General features: G+C 40.7%; 1 protein-coding gene across 1 annotated transcript; it reads left to right on the top strand.

Annotated features, from left to right (window-relative positions):
• Positions 1 to 14,387: 14,387 nt before the first annotated feature.
• On the top strand, positions 14,388 to 18,509 carry PTN (pleiotrophin). The gene is made up of 4 exons (XM_009288402.1): positions 14,388 to 14,496; positions 16,010 to 16,183; positions 17,223 to 17,384; positions 18,448 to 18,509. The coding sequence occupies exons 1-4, from the start codon at positions 14,388 to 14,390 to the stop codon at positions 18,507 to 18,509; spliced, it is 507 nt and encodes a 168-aa protein (XP_009286677.1).
• Positions 18,510 to 19,972: the final 1,463 nt, after the last annotated feature.

Below are 19,972 nucleotides of genomic sequence, written 5' to 3'. Positions count from 1 at the left end.
TTTGTGAATTCAAGGTAGGGTCCATCCTGAGTGGTTGTTAAATTGCACTGGAGTAAGAGAGGCAGTTCTTAAAGCCCTAGCTAAGTAGGAAGGGCTGCAAAGTACCTGAAAGAAGGTGGTAGCGAGGTGGGTGTCAGTCTCTTCTCCCAAGTAACAAGCGATGGGACGAGAGAAAATGGCCTCAAGTTGCGCCGGGGAGGTTTAGATTGGACATGAGGAAAAATTTCTTCACCAAAAGGGTTGTCAAGCATTGGAACAGGCTGCCCAGGGAAGTGGTTGAGTCACCATCCCTGGAAGTATTTAAAAGACGTGTAGATGTGGTGCTTAGGGACATGGTTTAGTGGTGGACTTGGCAGTGTTAGGTTTACGGTTGGACTCGATGATCTTAAAGGTCCTTTCCAACCTAAATGATTCTATGATTCTGTGAATATAAATTGCAGAAGATGAGGTCTGGGCTCCTCTCTTTCTTTGCTGACTGGTATCATACTAGGTGGTGCATGTGCCTCGGAGATGCCATTTGCTTTCTGACTGGCAAAGAGGAGATAACATGCTACACAACAGCTGCCCTCTGCTCACTAACTGCTTTTGGAGGAGAATGATTTAAAAACACATTCTAGCCCTATGTTATAATGTGGCCGAAACACAAATTTCATTTACATGTCGCATTTGTTTTGGTTGAATTAATTTCTTTCTCATTCATTTTTGCATAGATGTCCCAATGCCCTGAGATTTGTCACTTGAAGCAAGGAGATAATTTCTCTGAAAAAAAAAAAAAATAAATGCAGTCCCTCAAAAAGATTAATAGAGGGCATAGGTGAGAGGCCATGTGCTTTCAGCTTAAATAGGTTTCTGACTGCACTGCGGATTTTGGAGTGCCATATGAATAGACAGACAGCAAAGGAGATAGGGAGTCATAATGAGTAAAGGAAATAAAATGGGCTATTTTCTTTAGGAGCATAGAGTATTTCCCAGAGTCTGATTGAAGGGGAAAAAAGTCTCCAACCTGACAGTCAGCTCAGGCAGATCGAAACTTAAGTATTTGACAAAATACTTTCAAGGAAAGGTAGTTATCAAAGATAAAGGGGTTCTGCTGTGTCTTACAGCTTTCCCTCAACAACACGCTGAGCCATTGGGAGCTGCACAGTGTTGCTGCTGCTCTCCTCTGCTTGGGGGAGTCTGGCCATGCTGCTCAAAGCCTGGAACCATGGAGGCACGAGATCCAGGAAAGTAGAACAAGCTGCAGCTGATGCTGGATAATAAAATTATCCCCCTTCACATCATAATAATTTTTATTATGGGTTTCTCAGTGTTTTTTTGAAGGAGGCAAGTGCTATTATCCCTGTTTCATAGATGGAGAAGTGAGGACAGTGACAGATGCTATGATTTGCCTATTGCCATTGAGCTGAAAATGTCCTCATTGGGGCAGAGGGAGAAAAAGAAAATGAGAATACAGTGGAGGCATCTGCCTGGCTTGGACGGTACAGCTGTTCATTATGAAAATCATGTCACAGCTTAAACAGCTCTCAAATCATGATGCATTCACAATAATGGTATGACCACTGGGGCTGTGGTGGCATCAGTGTATATCTGCACAGAGTTTTTTTTCCTCATAGTAGTAGTAGTAATAAACTTTGGCTGTGGACCTAATTACAAAAATAGTTATATTCCTTGATCGCTCCTGTTTTTTCTGACTCTGATACCCATAGGACATTGTTAGAACTGCTGCAGTCAAGAAAATGAGGCTTCATAAATTTATTCTGTTTCAATAAATGAATTTATAATAGTGAAGAAAACTTTCTCTTGGCCAGTCAGGGACAATGAGAGACTTTTTTCTGCCCTCTGTTTAGCGAGTGGATGGAAATATGCCACTCCTTACTCTTAACATTTTCAGAAGGTATCCAAATTCATCTCTGGTAGATGAAAACGCATTAGCTAGCCAAACAGATGTCAGCTGTACTCCTTATACCAGAAGACTGTATTACAGTGTTTATTTGCCCTTTTCTGGTCCTGTAGTGTCATGGTACCCAGGTAGTAGGGATCTGGACACTTGTCAGAGGCATTGCAAAACCATGAAAAAATACTTTTTGTCTTAATAATCTCGGGCAACCAGAAGAACGCTAGCCAGTTTAGGGTGGGAAAGGAGGCCGAAAGAATAACTGTAATAAGAGCTTGTTTTCCCCCAGTTAGGCATGCTTTGTCCTTCTGCCATTATCAAGTAATTATATCTTTTGCACACTGGGGGAGCAGTGAAGATGGAGTCAAACGAGAATAGAGAGAGAGGATTTACCAGTAGTTGTGGCTGGGGAAACTCATGACCACAACACGTGGATTCTCCAGGAGAGACACATTGATGCAGATGATGCACAGGAGAGCTGAGTCAGCAGCTTGGCCTCGCTCTCACTGAAAGGAAAATAATTGGAGAAGAATGGAGGTGAGTCTCCTGTGGTCTTCCTGGTGGGTTGTTGGCTGGTCAAATCCAGGCCTGTTTAATCTCATCTTTAGTCTTGGAGAAATGAAAGAGTGAAGAACCCAAGTGTGACTTCGTAGATAGTGACACAGCAGCTGTGATCATTGTGGGAAGAGCAGGGAGGGAAAAAAATCACGGTAACAGAAATGGCTTAAAATGTTCAGTTAGGATCTGGAAATACAGCAGAACGAACTGAAATATCAGCCTTGATTTGGGTTTTTTGTTTTGTTTTCTTCAGCCTCTCAGCTAGGGCAGTGGGAGGGGAAGGTTAATAGAAGAGGCAGTTGCAGAAGTCAGTTATTGCTCAAGAGCCCTGACTCGCTCAGACCCACCACGAGCAAAAGAAAGGAAGAAAATGCAAGCGTTGTGGATGAGAGTGAAATAAGAGCTCGGGGATGAAGGAGAGAAAACTGATTTCAACAGTGATGTTCATTTCCATAATGTAGTTTCTAAGAGAAATTTTGAAGGCCAGGGCTAAGAAAACGATCTCTATACACTGGCTCGGGACCAACAGAGAAAATAACAACTGCCCCTTTTATATGTAATAAATGCAATGCTTCTCTTGAAAGGACAGCATGTTTCTTCACCCTTTTATTGACATGGTTAATTTCTTAACATCAGCTTATTATACTGAATGGTGTGTTTTTTTTGCAATTATGATGTTTTAAAAATATTAGGTGTGTTCCCTAGGCTTTCTGAAAATAAAATCACTTGTAAAGTCTCATGTTGGAAATTTGGAAAGAGAGAAGCATAAAATTTTTAATCCCCTTTGGAGGGTTTTGGCCATCTCTATTAGATTTTTAGTTCCCTGGACTCTTAACCATCCGTACTGGGTGTTGTGTTTGTTTAGTTCTGTGTTTCCACTTACTACGCTTCTCCTCTCAGGAAGAAACTATGTGTTACCATTATATTTTTTGTTCACAACACTACCGTGTGAATGCTAAACTTTCACTAAAAAAATGACACCTTTTATAATTGATTCCTCCTTCTGTGATCAGATAAAGGCTTACAGTGTCCTGGGTTGGCAAAATTTTGCTTAAAACTTGCAATGAAGGAATTTCACAGCTCTTGGTGCTCCCTGAGAGATAGAGCTGTCTCATGAGAAGTCCAAACGGAGGTTCAGATTTCTAGGTCTGATGTTATGTTGCAGAAGTATCTGGAGATTCTGCCTATGAGAAACAGTAGGATCCTTTGTATAGCTTGTGTAAAATTATATTTTTAATGGAAGGGAATACAGTTCAATATTAGTGAAAGTGAAGAAAAAGAAAATTATGTTAATTCATAAAAATGCTTTCAAAAACTTGTTGAAATTTATGTTCTCCCATAAAACATTTTAATTCTGCCAAAACATTTTGGAAAAATGGAAGAAATGTTCTGTCTGTATTTGTTTGGACCAGCTCTTTTCTTGAGACTTGAGTCAGTCTAAATTATGTTCAGCACTAAAAGGCAGAATTCATGTACCCAGGGGTATCTGTTATCAACTCGAACGATTAATTTATGTCTGGGGAGCTAGAAATATAAAATATCTACAGCATGTGTGTTTGCCTTAGCCTGATGTGAGAGACAAACAAGCAATCAGCTATGCAAATATCAAAGGCTAGGGGAACTGTTATCCACAACTTAACTAATTACTTTAGCTTATTTACTTGAACAAAGCTAGATGGGGCACGTTAATTGATCATTGGTTTTGACTTTTTGTTGTTTACATTTTAATAATTCTTCTCAGTCACGCAACTCTTGGTTCCCTGCTTATTTTTATGGCATTGGCATAACTCTCTGGCCTCAATGCTCATTTTTCTGGCCCTTAATGATGTCCATGTTGAAAAGAGAACATGAAGTTGATTACATATTGAAAAATGTAGTCCCTGAGCTGCACACTGCAATTTTTGAAGTGAAGTGTTTGACTTGGGCTTATGAGAAGGGTCATGCTGCGATTTTTTTTTTTTTTTTTCCTTTTTAGCTAACTGTTTGATTCTGGCTTGTTATTACGGGTACCCTGTGCTGTAGCTGAGTGTAAATGCTGATTTTAAAAAAAAAAAGTTTGCCAAATATCATTTCAGCCTTCTAGAGTTTTCTCACTTCTCCCTGGCTGATCTGCAGCAATAAACATACACTCAATTTTATTCTTTTTAAAATTTGCTACTATACTGCTGAATAAATTGCTGCTTACCCAACTCCTTCCAGTACCGGCTCACCTTGGAAGCATTTGCCTCTTCCCTACCAGCTGCTTCTTGCCAGCTTCCCCTCTCCTGCATGGAGAGCAGAGCATCGCTGGAGCTGCCTCCATGTGGGGTGGCCCTTCTGTCCCCCCACACATGGAAGCAAAGGAGGGAATAGAAAAAAGAAAAGCTGAGAAGCGCCTGTTAGTTGAAACTCCCTGATTCTCTATCACTTTGCCAGACAAAGCAACCTGCCAGCTGCACGGTGTCGTGCATGTTGGAATGGGGACCTGGAGGCTGGGCGCTGAGACGCCGGGCCCACTACCCAGCCGTCCTCCTGCGGCTGAAATGCAGGGAGCGTTTTTCAGTAGGGTTTGAGGTTTCCTACACCGCTTTGAACTAACTTGATAGCACACAGACTCAGACCACTGGTGTCCGCTGTTCGGTGTTGCTGACGCAGCTCCCAAAATTTCATGATTATATCACAAGAGAATACCGATCCCAGACAGGGAAGTAAAAGGAGTAAGGGAAATGAGCACACAGATTTTGCTTTGGGCAGGATTGCAGTAGCTGCAGGTCTCTAAATTAATATGGGGGTTTTTTTGGTACACTGACCACCCTACCCACCCCCTCCCACCCCCTAATCCCCCCAAAACTAAAATATCATTTCATTACTTAATTTGACAAAGAAGAAAACTTGGTATTTCATCATTATTCTAGTAGGTTTTCTTTAATAAAATCATTCTGAAACATAACCATTGTTAGAAATGAGATTAAGGCATGTTTTTTTCAGCCAGAGATAGTATCATTTGGCTGAGCAATCAGTTATAATTAAAGCTTCTTGCTTTCCTTAAACCTTGGCTGACTTTTAGGCTTAGACTACTAAGGCTATAATAGTAGTTCTGTTTGAAATGAACACAGCATTTCTTTGGTCCATGAAAGTGCAACTAAATGATGAAGATCGACGAGTTGGCTCAAGGCTTTTTGCTGTGAGGAGAGTTTGGGGATTTTTACCCATAAGGAAGCATACAGAGAAATCTGTTTTCCATGTCTACTTTTAGTACTCAGGAAAGAAAAAAAAGGTGAATAAAGATTTAGTGTTAGATAAGGAAGCCACACTGCAGTGGCAGGGTAGCCAAGACAAAGGAATAAATTACTGCTGTTGAAAACCACAGTAGTTGGGGTGGAAAGACACTTAATGAAAAGCTGGTACCTGGAAGATATTTGGGTGAGATCAGAGAGAAATATCAGGTACAGGTGGCTTGGGCAATGAATTGGAGAAGCTGGAAAGAGGTGTAGTACCTGCAAATGGATATGATTGGGTTAGCCCACACACACTCTGAAATGGTGATCATGACTGGTAGACAGGACTTGGAGGTCTAGAAAAGGTCCAGAAAAGATAGAAACCAGAGTAGAAGTTATATAGCTATAACGGAAATGTGTAAACAAATAAGAACTACTGGTATGCATAAGATAGGATTCATATGACTCAAAACTACTTTGGAGGAGTATGGAAAAATATCTACTCTTTTTGTGTCGACGCAAAGTTGGATGTGAATTTAGTTAGAAGTCCTTGTACTGTTATGCATGAGGAAAATATAATAAGGTGATCTTTCATTATAGAAGGATTTATCTTTCCAAATTTAGATTAGAAGGTAAATGGTGCTAATAGGGGCTAATTATTTGTGGATGTGATTTCTTCACTACCTACCACAGGACTATAAAAAGTTGATGCTATTTTAGAATTTAATTCGGTATGACCTTACAGCTCATCCTTAAAGCTCATCCTTAAAAATAACCACTTGTAGTGTTAACAAACAAGCTGATTCAGTTTATATTATGTAGGATCATGAACATCAATCTAATTAAAGTTTTCAATTTTATAAGTTGATTTTTAAGAAATTAAGTAAACTGGTGATGTGTGTTGGACCAATGCAAGATTTTTAATAAAGGATTATTTCAAATCTCTTTGTATCACCAAGACAAAGAAATAAATTACTGCTGTTGAAAACCACAGTAGTTGGGGTGGAAAGACACTTAATGAAAAGCTGGTACCTGGAAGATATTTGGGTGAGATCAGAGAGAAATATCAGGTACAGGTGGCTTGGGCAATGAATTGGAGAAGCTGGAAAGAGGTGTAGTACCTGCAAATGGATATGATTGGGTTAGCCCACACACACTCTGAAATGGTGATCATGACTGGTAGACAGGACTTGGAGGTCTAGAAAAGGTCCAGAAAAGATAGAAACCAGAGTAGAAGTTATATAGCTATAACGGAAATGTGTAAACAAATAAGAACTACTGGTATGCATAAGATAGGATTCATATGACTCAAAACTACTTTGGAGGAGTATGGAAAAATATCTACTCTTTTTGTGTCGACGCAAAGTTGGATGTGAATTTAGTTAGAAGTCCTTGTACTGTTATGCATGAGGAAAATATAATAAGGTGATCTTTCATTATAGAAGGATTTATCTTTCCAAATTTAGATTAGAAGGTAAATGGTGCTAATAGGGGCTAATTATTTGTGGATGTGATTTCTTCACTACCTACCACAGGACTATAAAAAGTTGATGCTATTTTAGAATTTAATTCGGTATGACCTTACAGCTCATCCTTAAAGCTCATCCTTAAAAATAACCACTTGTATCAAGTGTTAACAAGCTGATTCAGTTTATATTATGTAGGATCATCAACATCAATCTAATTAAAGTTTTCAATTTTATAAGTTGATTTTTAAGAAATTAAGTAAACTGGTGATGTGTGTTGGACCAATGCAAGATTTTTAATAAAGGATTATTTCAAATCTCTTTGTATCAAAGTAAAAAAAAAAAAAAATTGAAATTTTTTCCTCAAGAAAAAAGAGGGGAAAAAAAAGCCTGTAGAGAGGAATTCCAAATCTAACTGGGGAGCAGCCCACTGAAGTGCTGTCAGGAGCTTGCAAGAATTTAGGAAAACGGTAGTGATCATCCAAGAAATTAGTGTCTTGGAAGTCCAGAAGTGGCAGGTTGCTGAGACACACCAAAACCCAAGCTGACTTAAATCTTGCAAGAAAAATGAAAAGCAAATCTAGACTCTGCCCCCCCTCCCCCCAGTATTGCAAATAAAGACAACAAAGAAAATATGTATGTGTGTGAGGGGAGGGGGAATATTTTACAGTTGGAAGATTGCAGTTCACAAACGTCTGGCTCCAAAAGCGCGTAAGCATTTGCCTCAGTTTTCAATATGGGAGATCAGGCAGGACGTAGGGGCATGCACCTGACAGTGAATGAGAAAGAGACCTGGAGAAGCGGAAGTTTCTGCAGCTGTTACAGAGGTCAAACTCCTAAGAGCCGAATGCTCTTAACTTCTCTTTTACAGAGAAAACTGTGTGTTTCCATCTCGGAGTACTGCAAAAATGGCACTTGACATTTCAGATTCAGTAAGACTGTTAAAACATGCATCAAATACTTCCTGCTGTTGTACAACTGGAGCATAGCAAATATAATATTTATATTTAAGAAGGGGGAAAGAAACAGATCCAGGTAACTGCAAACATGTTCATCTGCCCTCAATGGACTGCAAAATAGAACACATTTTGAATAAGAGAATAATTTAAGAAGTGGAGGTAAATGTTAAGTTTCATTAAACACAGCATGTGTTTACTGAAAGGAGACTGATCTCCCAAACTAGCTCACTTAAAAACTGATTTTGTAGATGTGACTAATCTGGGACTAATCAAACTGTAATTTATTAAAGTATTTGTTGTGGGACTTGATGAGAAATTATTCATTCAAGCAGGAAAAAAAGAGGTATTAATGCAAAAGGTAGTTCTAACATGGGTAAGGAGCTTAAAGAGGACTCAAAATGAGCAGTATTGTGAAGAGAAATAATGGGCTGTAGGAATTTAAGTCTGCTTTGGGATGCGTTTTATTTATTCATGATCATGGGATGAAAATGATAGTGTACTAAAAGATGAAGCTGGAAGTCATAGTTGTGCTCAAAATATTGTTTACGGGCAAAGAGGAAAGTTCTAACATGGGTAAGGAGCTTAAAGAGGACTCAAAATGAGCAGTATTGTGAAGAGAAATAATGGGCTGTAGGAATTTAAGTCTGCTTTGGGATGCGTTTTATTTATTCATGATCATGGGATGAAAATGATAGTGTACTAAAAGATGAAGCTGGAAGTCATAGTTGTGCTCAAAATATTGTTTACGGGCAAAGAGGAACCATACCTTTTATATATATTTATATAAAGTAAAAAAATTATTGTTAGTGTAATTGAAATGTTAAGTCTAATCCAAGAATCATTATTAGTGTAGATGTAATTATTACAGAGAAGGAATATGTCTGTGCATAATAATATATAATAATGATAACAATAACACCACCACCACAGTTAAAATTGTTATATATACACTTAGATTCAACTGCTTTTCCTAATGTTATGCTGACCCTTCCCCAGCTCCTCTCAGCCCTAAGGTTGGTAGTTTTGTTATAGTGTTGGGGTAGGGGTGGTTATGGTGACTTGTCAGCATCCCAAGTCCTTTGCCAGGAGAAATCTGATGTTCATGTTGATGGCTTCTTCTTCCTCGCTTTAGGATCAACTTGGGGTTGGTTCTGTATGTTTGCTAACATGCTTTTATACTTTTCCTTTTTTCATTGGTCTGCAGCTCCATGTCATGTCCAAACTTACTATATATGGCACCTTTTAGGTATGTTGGAAACTACTTCTGTGTTCTCTTTCTTACTCCTGTATCCAGTTTTGTCCAGCTCCAGGTCTGCATTTCTTTATCTGACCATGGGTGAGTTGTTTATAGCTGGGGGGTCTTCATTGTCAAGCGTGTGGGCAGATGAACATGTTTGTATGTCATCTCCCATACCTGTACTCCTCTACACTGCATCCTGTGCCTCCACTTCTCAAGGCCTTTGCTAAGATACCAGTCCTGTATTTCTCCATAGTACATTATTATAATGGAGTCACGAAACCTGGGTGGCTCCATACAATGACAAAGAAAAGTAAATCAAATTAGCTATAGCTAGCTGGTCAATTAGAAAAATTGCTGTTCCAGCTACACCGAATGTGACAAAGCTGCAGACAGGCCAAGGAAAGCTCAGACAGAGCAAGCCTCGACAAGCCTCAGTCCCAAGGCCTTGCAAACTCACTACAAAGCCCATGGCCTGTCATTAGTGATGGCAATACATACAGTATTGCAATACATGCAGGGTCGCAGGGTAATGCATTATCAACGCAGCTGATGTTTGGGGTATTATACTGGAAGAGCTGGAGGATATGGACAGGTTAAATCATGTGAGAAAACCTGATAGTTCAGAGTGGGAGATTACACTCATATGGACTAATAATAAAATACTTGCTTCTATAATCTGGGACCTTGCCAGTTGCTTTGGAAAGAACAGCTGAAGGGAAGGGCTTGTGAGTAATAGTTATTAACAGCAAAAAAGCCACCTGCAAAAGGCATATGTGATCCTAGGATGTGCTGCATATGCTAGTTTCAGTAAGGCTATGAAAAATAAACACTTGCTCACCGATGGAGCTTCGTCTGAAATTGGTTTGTTGGATGCTTGTGTTCAGGAAAGACTTGTTCAGATGTGAGAAATGGAGAACCTGTGTATGAGTTAATTGCACGAGTGCAGACAGTTGCTCCAGCAAGCTTGACTTGCACTAACAAGAGATCCAAAGGTCTACAGAGCACAGCATGAAAGCACCTGGGCTGCCTTGGGCTGCCAACTTGGGTATGAAGGAAGTAAGCTGCATTTGCAGTGTCTTGGGTTGGAAGGAGTAAAATTTTTGTCTTGGGCTGTTAGACAAAGCCTGGCACTGCATGAAAGTGTCTGTAGCGCTTCTGGACCCAAATGGAAGTGTCTGCACGTGCTATGCTATATGGATACCGGTTTGGGTCTCTGGTAGAGCTGGGATTTGTGTGCTGCAGTCCATAGGATAGGTATTTCCTGAAAGAGTTGGTACACTTAGTCATGTGGACTGTACTCATCACAGGAAACGAATGATTTAATGAATCAGGTTCAGGAGAGATGAGTGCGATTGTAAAATCAGGTCGTGGGTAGTGCGGGATTCGGAGTGGGAGGCTCAAGGTCCACTTAGAAGGTCCTTTAAACTGCAGCCGTACTGTGACTTCTTCCTGACTCTCTTTCTGGTGCTCAGCATGCAATTGAACCCATGGATGTATGGCTGATGAACTCATTAGTTTTCTGATCACCTCCCATTTTTTAATGTTCCTTTCATTTTTTTACTCCCAAGCAGAGATTGACTGTGAAATCAACTGTAAGACTGAGGTAATTCCTGTGTCTCATTTTTGTTCGGAAAAGCCACTTGCTATGGTCATCTCAGCTGGGCTTCACTTCTCACCTCGTTACACACTTCATGTTTTCCTAACACTCTCTGTTTTAGTGTTTAACTGTCATTAACTACTTCTCTCTTCTCTCATTCCTGTTTTGGTGCTCTTTTCATGATTACTCACTCTCTTTTTCTGATCTTGTTCCAGCTTACCGTTTAAACTGTTCTAAACTCTCTTTCTCTCTCTTTACCTTTCCTCTCTTCTGAAGTTTCCTGGAGCTCTCCCCACCCCAAATGTCTCTTTTCTTTCCTTCTCTTTTATTTTTGTCTCTTCCTGTTGGTTGTAAATGCCACTGCCATTTGTTTAAATGCTGCTGCCTTGCTCTGTTTAGGGGCTGTCAGAAGGGATTTTAGAAATGCTTTCCCTTCATGACACACAATTTACTTGTTACCATTGGTGTAGACAGAAGGCTCAATGCAAAAAAAAAAGTCAAGGAGGAGTCTATTCTGCATGTCGTGAAACAATTGTTTTTTCATTGCTGTTAGCATTTTTGGCAGTTCTTTAAACCAAAGTTTGAACTGGAAATGAAATGGAAAGGAAAAGGAAAAACTGTCACCTTCAAATTTTTTTTGGGAAAAAAAAAAAGGCAAAGGTTTTTTTTTTCAGTGGAATATATTGTTTTCAAAAACAAGTCCAGTTTGACAAGTTTTTCTCCTCATCCATCTTCTTAATGGCCAGCTGAAATATTTGCAAGGAAAACTGAAGATTGAACTCAAATGATTACTCAAATTCTGGCCTTCTGAAAAAAAAATCTAATGGGTACTGTATATAGGCCGTAGGTGATGTTTGTAATTTTGGGGGAGCACCTGCCCTTGCTGATCTATCATGTGCAAAACAATTATGCAATTTTCTGTAATCGCACCGGTTACATCAAATTCGAGGAGGTGGTGTGGTGAGAGGCAAGGCCTCCTTCTGTACAACAGGGCTTTTCACTTGTTGGTAATTAATAGCAAGGGCACTTCGGGAAGTAGCCTGGCTTTCTTTGCCAGAGGGATATATATACACATATCTGCAGGTTTAGTGTTTGCCTTAGACAACTTGGCAAGTATTTTGGCTGTAGAGAGACTTGGAGTCTTAGGAAAACATGCTATGTTAAGGCTCCGTGTGGTTTTGTTTATAGGGCTTCTGGAACATTTCAGATTCCAAAACCCAGCTATTTTCCCTGGCTATTTTGCTGAAAATAATGTCGATCAGATTCGAATTTGAGACTCTGTCAACTTAATATAAGGCAGCTTCCCCAGAGGCAGTTATCCACGGCTCCCGGTGACTGCCCTCAGCCCGTGGGGGTGCGTGCGACCACATCCCAGGTCCCTGAGGTGGGCAGCAGGGATGCAGGAGGGAGCCCCAAGCCTACAGTGGGCATCTCTTGCGTGTGGTGACATCCTGTGCAACAAACCCACTGGTGCTTCAGCTCCTGACATCCCCAGACAGCGTGCTGGGAAGGTGTCTTGAGGTTCTGGAAGTATTTGTCTCTTTCCATATGTTTCCACACAAGCACTTAATACTCCTTCGAGGAGGGAGTCTGGTGAGTTGTTTAGAAGAGAGGAGGTGAGAAGATAAATTGTTGTGAAAATGGGATGTGAGGTGAGGTGCAGTGCTACTGGTGGTGAAGTTTCTCCAAGGGAAAGGGGCTGAGGGGGGAAGTTTGGTGTCTTAACAGTGTTGCAACTGTGGTTACGGAGAACCAGTTTGAGGTAAGCTGAATAAAAAGGCAGGTTGCGTATTTTTTTTTAAATTGCTTATTTTATTTATTTATTTATTTCATTTTCTGTAAAACATGAGAGGCTCTAAGTGGAAACATGTAGCAGAAGAAAGGGAAAAACAAACCCAAGCTCATGCAGGACTCATGTGCGCTCTAGCTCCGGGCTTTTGAGTTCACTGGAAATGCTGGTGGTCCTTTCTTCGTGACAGGAAATTGTACTTTCTTTTGAAGTAAACCAAACTGGTGCTAATAACAGCTCTTTCAGACATTTGAATGCCAGGTCTCTTGCAATCTTCACATGAACTTTATTTAAACAAAACTATTAAATTTTCTCATCTGGCTTTTAGCATGGTATTAAAAATGGCTACTTAAAAGTCTGTGTGTTTGGGATTCCTCTCCTGTTTTCCACGTCAATTACAATTATTTTGCTTTTGAACAAGAGGTTGCCAGCAGGGAATACTGAGGAGTGCCAAATTAAATTTCAAATACATTTTGTTCTTTGTTCATGGTGAGAATTATGTCTTCCCTAAAGTTGCTGTGCTCAGCAAAATGAGCTCAGGTTGCCTCTAAACTCTCTGTAACATCAGTTTATTTGAGGTTTTTAAGGCCAGCTTAGTGGCTAGCACTGTTGACACCTCCTCGAAGGGCTGGCGTAGCGTGCATGTCATGGGCCCTGGTTTGAAAAAGGCTGGAGAAACCTTCCATCTGAGCAACCTCTAGTCCACTGTCTTGGTACCTGGCTGCCTACTAGAGAGGTGTCTCTGGGAAATGGGGAGGTTGCTTATTTTTAAGATATGTATTTGTTATGGCCCTGCTTTCTGATAAACAATGCCAAAATAAGACAATGCAAATTATACCGAAGTGAAAGGGAAATATGTGTGTAAGCCATTGAAGTCAGCCAGCTCTGAATGACTTTTGATGACTGGCTACTGACTGATGCTTCACCACCAAGCAAATGTTTTTAATACCTTTTTGTATTTGAATATTTGCTTCCCAAATCCAGATTTTGGGTTCATTAGCATGCTGTGGATAGCCTCTAGCTGTGTGTGCAAGTCCTATCTCTGTGCCCATTTTGCATTTCAGGCAATTAGCTTAATTTATATTAGGAAGAGACACTAACTGGAAGGGAAGGAAAAGGTAGGTAGCAACATGCCAATGACAATTAAGATAATACATCACATATTACCTGTATAAATTTTCATGAAAGAGCTCTTTTCAGATGTCAAGTAAGCCTGATAAGAACTTGAACCCTTGCAAGGTGGACAGTGTAGTATTCCCTATTTCATATGAACGGGTAAGCTGAAACACAAAGTATGTGTTATGTTTAGCTTTACACAATAAATCACAGCCAGAGGTCAGGAAAGAAGAGAGGAGTTCCAGGCCCATCAGGAACCTTGATTCTCTGACAGGTTTTGAGAAGGTGAGCAATAAGTACTGAACTTCCTGTGGCAAAACTCATCCATAACATCAGCGATGTAAATCAGTGATTTGGTACACAGGCTGGAAAATAATTGTTAAAAATCTTTGTATTCTCTCTGCAATGAAGATAATTGCCCATTCTGCCAATGGCTAATTACGTTTGACCTGCTTGTGTCTTATGGCCCTGAAGCAGAGCCTCCCAAAAATGCTGTAGCAACACTTTAGATGGGGTCCCACTTTTTACAGTCTAACCAACCTTTTTTTCCTCTCTCTTGTTAATCCCCAGAATGCAACAGCAACAACAGCAACGTCGAATGTTCACAGCTGCCTTCCTGGCACTTGTTTTCATTCTGGCAGCTGTGAACACCACCGAGGCTGGCAAAAAAGAGAAACCAGGTAAGGTCCAGTGTAATTCAGAGTTAATCCCCGAGATAGATTGTATGTGTGGGAGAATGTCAAATGCTTCTGGTTTTGTTCTGAAATTCAGGTCATTCGTTAACCTTTTGACATACAAGGTAGGGATTTGTGGCTGTGACATGTTGTTCTGTGTTAACAGGAAAACAGAAAGTAGTTTCCATGAAAGTTGGCAGCTTGACAGCCCCGGAGACTGGAGTCCTCAGTTTATCACAGAGTGTGTATTGCACGGCAGCTTAAAAATTGCTCTGGGAATAGGTTCATGCTTGACTTAGGGAGAACCAAACAGGAGTGATGAAAGAGCAGTTATCATGTCGCTTGTTCAGTGTTGTATATGACAATGATATGCCAATGCCGTGTGATGTGGAAATCCTCTGACAAAGAATTGAACTAACTCACTGCTGCAGATAGACAGCCAGACATCCAGCGGTAATTGCTTTCTGTCAGTGATGAACTCAGACCTCATTATAGGAGAGACAGGCCTGGGGTGGAAAATTGACATCTATCAAACCCAGTTTTGACATTTTTTAAGGAACACATCTTTTGGTGTTTTTCTTAAGGTCTTAGTATTTACAGGCTACTTACACACCAGTTTATATGACCTGTGAGTCTATCAGAATTAGTGTTCCCATTAAAAAAAAAAAAAAAAGGTGTTTCTAACCATTGTGGCTGTATGGAAATATGAGAAAATGTGAACATAAATATACAAGAGATAGAAGGAAGATAATTTTATATAAGGTTATTTAAAGTTGCTTGTGATGTTTTGGGGCCCTAACTATTTTTGTGAACCCTTGGGTTTGCTAACATTGCTGTCTTTTCTCATCAGACTTGGGTTTAAGGATTTAAATCATGATCCTTACTTTTGTCCCTGAGCAACAAACCCACCTGCATTAACAGCATTTCGAGTACACTTCTTCATGTAGTTTCTTCTTCACCTTTGGGGTTTTGGTCATATTCTGACATAAAACGTGACATGGTATACCAAGTGAAAAGTTTGTATCTCACAGCTGTTCCCTGGAGGTGCTCAAATCCTCTGATACACAACATCAACACGTACATTTCTAATCTGTATAGTGTGTAAGTGCTTCAGTTGGAACTGAAAATATTTGCATACCATCAGCTACTGGAGACAGAGGAGTGTTCTTTCTGGGCGAGCCCTCCTGCATGTTTTGGTCAGTGATCCCTGAGGGTTTCTAGATGATTCCCCATTCTGAAGATGAGAATCCACTCCAGAATATCTAAGTGGATATTCTAGTAGACATGGTAATGGGGCTGAATTTGAATGATCCACCCTGCTTTGGAGTCAGAGGCTGACCTATCTCTGCAGAACTGTGAAGAGGATGCCAGACCCTTTGCTTTTGAAGCAACTGTTTTACGAATGTCTTCCTTCTTCACCCTTTCAGGTGCTGTGACTGTTTAGTGATGTTTAGTGATCCATAGGCTCTGGGTACTGACGGCTTCTCTTCCTTGGGTTTGGTTCCTTGTCTTCATCCAGACAAAAAGGCGAAGAAGTCTGACTGCGGGGAATGGCAGTGGAGCATCTGTGTGCCCACCAGCGGTGACTGTGGCCTGGGGACGCGCGAGGGCACTCGCACTGGAGCTGAGTGCAAACAAACCACCAAGACTCAGAAGTGTAAGATTCCCTGCAACTGGAAGAAGCAGTTTGGAGGTAAGCATCACTCTCTCAAGGGATTTGCTTTGTTTTTTACTTAAGTGTGGAGCAGAAAGTCTGCATTTTCTGCTTCGCCCCTTGGTGAAGGCGCTACTTCTGTATTTCAAGTTCATCACAGCTGGAACACGTAAGGCATCAGAAGGCAGCTTCTTCAGAGCAAAGCAGCTCATCTGCTGAGAGTCCATGTAGCCTACTTCTTGTAAACTCAGTCTTCCAGCAGCGTGTTTAAATCTGCTCTCCTGTAATGTACAACGCTATATAAGGCAGCAGTGTAAGTGTCGTGTGTTCTCTCACAGCTGTGAATTTCTGCGATGGTTACCACAGGCTTTACGTGACCTTGCGGTGTGTGATTTGTAGCATGGAGCATGCGTGGCTACCAGTGTGTGCATTGAAAGGAGTGAATGAAGACCAGTGTATTTCATCTATATTATTTAGTTCAGAAGGTTCATCTATAACAGTTCAGAAAGATACGTCAGATCTGTCCTGGACAAGATGTCTGTTCAGGACTCAGATCTGATTACTCTTGCAAACTTGTTTTTTTTTTCTAGTATACAGCTTGTATGGCTTTGACATCATAGTGACCTTACCAAGGCAATCAGTGCAGCAGTTACAGACTTGACAAGTTCATAGTTGCACACAAATTCTTGAAACTATTCAATCCTCATTTGGTAACCTTTGGCAGCACAAAAAAGAAGGAACAGCCATATAGAATGTGAATGACATTTCCCACTGCTGTTTTTTTCTTTCTTTTTTTATTTGTTGTGTATCTTCATAGTTGAATGTATTTTCGTTTATATAACAATAATGCAGTATCTGTGCAAAAGCAAGAGGATTCCATTTTAAACCATTTGGGGGGACGATTACAATTATCACTGCAAATCATCTTTAAATTTTTCTTGGGATTCCTTTCTTCAGTTGCATGATCCTTTTGTCTACAAGCACTGGCTGTCTGTGATATCCTATTAGACTCATAGCATTTTTGTTTTCACACTTAGTCATTCTGTTTTAAAAATTGCTATTTATTTGCTTGTTGCAGCGGAGTGCAAATACCAGTTCCAGGCTTGGGGAGAATGTGACTTGAATACTGCCTTGAAGACTCGAACCGGGAACCTAAAGAGAGCCCTTCATAATGCTGACTGCCAGAAGACTGTCACAATCTCAAAGCCCTGTGGGAAGCTTACCAAACCCAAACCTCAAGGTAAATTCCATTTGCGGAAAGCTGCATGCTAGTTCATTTAAATCACTGGATTTGTGATGTCCTGCATGCTTCAGTGGGAACTCAGTAGTACAGGAGATTGTACTTTCATGGCCTTTCCTCAGTTCTGCACTGCTCCTACCTCTCGGCAGTCAGGCAGACAATATTCCCGAGTTGTGTAGTCAAGGAAGTCTCACACACAAGAAGTGAGCTGAAGATTAGAGCTCCAATTTTAACCTTAGACCACCTGTACTGCTACCAGTTTGCTTATGCTCACTACACCTCCAGGGTACAGATGCTTTTCATAACTCACCTGTTGACAGGCACAGACCAATAATAACGTGCAAAAACATCTCTCAGTAAAGACACCTTTTGTGTAGGTTTTGTTTTGTATCGAATAATGACTAGTTGAAAAAGGGAGTGCTTTCCTTCTGGACAGGTAGTATTGAAGAGATGTTCTGCTCACTGCATGTTGAAAAGAGGGTATGTGGATGTTTTGCACTCTTGGGGCTGTGTATTCTTTGTTCAAAGATAGCAGGAAGGAGAGTACAGAATGTATATGTCTTATTTAAATGCGAGCGACAGTGTAATTCCTAGTACATGGAAAAGCGTATGCCCTGCATTTGTGTTTCCAGGTGTCCCTTAGACAAACTTATTTTCTTTCTAATCATTAAAGCCTTTTAATGTACTCTTTTGTTGGAGTAGCAGGTGTTATGTGTGTAGGATGATTTATAGTGGGAGCTAAAACTGAGAGATCTTGTTTGAGATACAGAAGTAATGTGTTTTAAGTGGATTATACAAGCTATGCTACCCTGGCATTTGTTTGCTTAAAACCAGCTAGGTTTAACACATTCCAGGCACTGAATACTTGGATAATTATAAAAATAAATGTGATTAGGAGTGACAGGTGCAACTTGGACCAGCAATTTTCAAATAGTGGATGGTGGTGCATCATTGATCTGAGGGGTACCTGCAGGTGGCCTGCTCTGCTTGTGCAACCACAGACACGTCTGATGAGGTTGCAGACGCTTTCTGTGTGTGCGCATGCATCCATCTTGCTTTGCAGTCAGTACAGCTGTAACTGGTCTTCCTCGCACACCATCCGTGGAGTTACCAGATAAGCACTAAGTCTAGAACCTGTGTAGATAATGACAAGCTGTGAAGTAGAAAGGATACAACTAGATTTTGAGAGACCAGCTGACTTGGTTGAGTTGGCAGCAATAAACATCTTCATTTGGGGATGGAAGTGGCTGGGTGGGAATGCATGAAGGGCTTTGAACTGTGTGATTTTATTGTTTATTAGCTTGGGGTTTTTTTGAGTAAGTTTCCATGCCTAAGTGGCATTTGGGAATTCATTGAATGAAGCTTCCTATTGCGCTGCCAGAATGCCTCTGCCGCTCGAGCTACTAGTAGCCCTCTGCCTTATTCTGCTCCCGTTGAGTCAGTATATTCTGTCAATGGCTGTCAGAAGAGGGGAGGGGGAGACAAAGGAGTGTTGATGCAGCATCGTTTTGTGAGAGCAGCGCTGTTGGGTGGTACAGGGTCATTTTCAAGTTATAGTTTTAAAGGCAGAGCTTGTGAAATTGCTGGATTGGAGTTAACTTTAACTGATTCTAGATATGAGTGAGTCACAGCTGAGACTGAAACTCAGATTGGGACTGACTGCAGCAAACATAGTTATGTGGTTTGACTTAATTAGGAAACCTGACTTCATTTGATTTGAAGGAATGCAAAAGGAGAAATAGGTACAAACGTAGGTTTGTGATCATAATAACTGTGGGCAGAAATTCTGCTCTCCTGATTTGAGTTTGAAATCTCACGGCATCTTCCTGCCTGCCACCTGCTCATTCATCTGCTGTTGGCATTAGTAGGAGCAGCACGCATGGAAGTCACACACTTGCCTGCCTGGGCCCTGAGCTAAAGATAAGAAATCCATATTGCAGATCTGTGGGCATAACTACATAGGAGCTACACCGGACAGTATGTTGGCAGCAGCAGGAGGAACTAGAGTATGAAATTAGGTCAAGCAGATTAGTGCTGTGTGAAATGTTGTGCCCTACTGAACCTTATTTCTGAATTAAAAATCTGAGTGCTGACGTGTTAGCTGGAATAAGAGTATTTGTTTTCTTCCTGAGGTGAAGGAAATTACAGGTAGGAGGTAAGTCCCCACCCACATCTAGATAAAGGAAAAATTAAACTGTATGCAATCTGTAGTTAGAATAGGACCCAATTTAATTCTTTGGAGACAAGAAGTAAGATCTAGATTATTGTCTGAGCACTTGGAATGGACTGCAGGTACATATTAGGCTCCCTTTTCACCCATAGCTTCGTATCAGTGGCTCAAGACTACAAGAGAAAAAGCATATGATGCATTATTTGGAAGCAGCAATTTTTTTCTGAGGCATAGTGTTGCATAAGGTCTGTATTGATATGCAGCTGGACCTGTAAATGCTGATCAAGTGCCGTACATTCCTACTGTGATTGCCTGGAGTAGCAGGGCAGTGACTCTCTGGCATTTGGGAGCTCTGGCAGCAGAATAGTAAGTGAGGGGCTTATTGATTACAGGAATCTGTTCTACCGCTAAATGGTTA

Source organism: Aptenodytes forsteri, unplaced genomic scaffold, assembly GCF_000699145.1.
Source record: "Aptenodytes forsteri isolate BGI_AS27 unplaced genomic scaffold, ASM69914v1 Scaffold56, whole genome shotgun sequence".
NCBI classification, from domain to species: domain Eukaryota; kingdom Metazoa; phylum Chordata; class Aves; order Sphenisciformes; family Spheniscidae; genus Aptenodytes; species Aptenodytes forsteri.
This window is presented reverse-complemented; position numbering and strand designations above follow the sequence as displayed.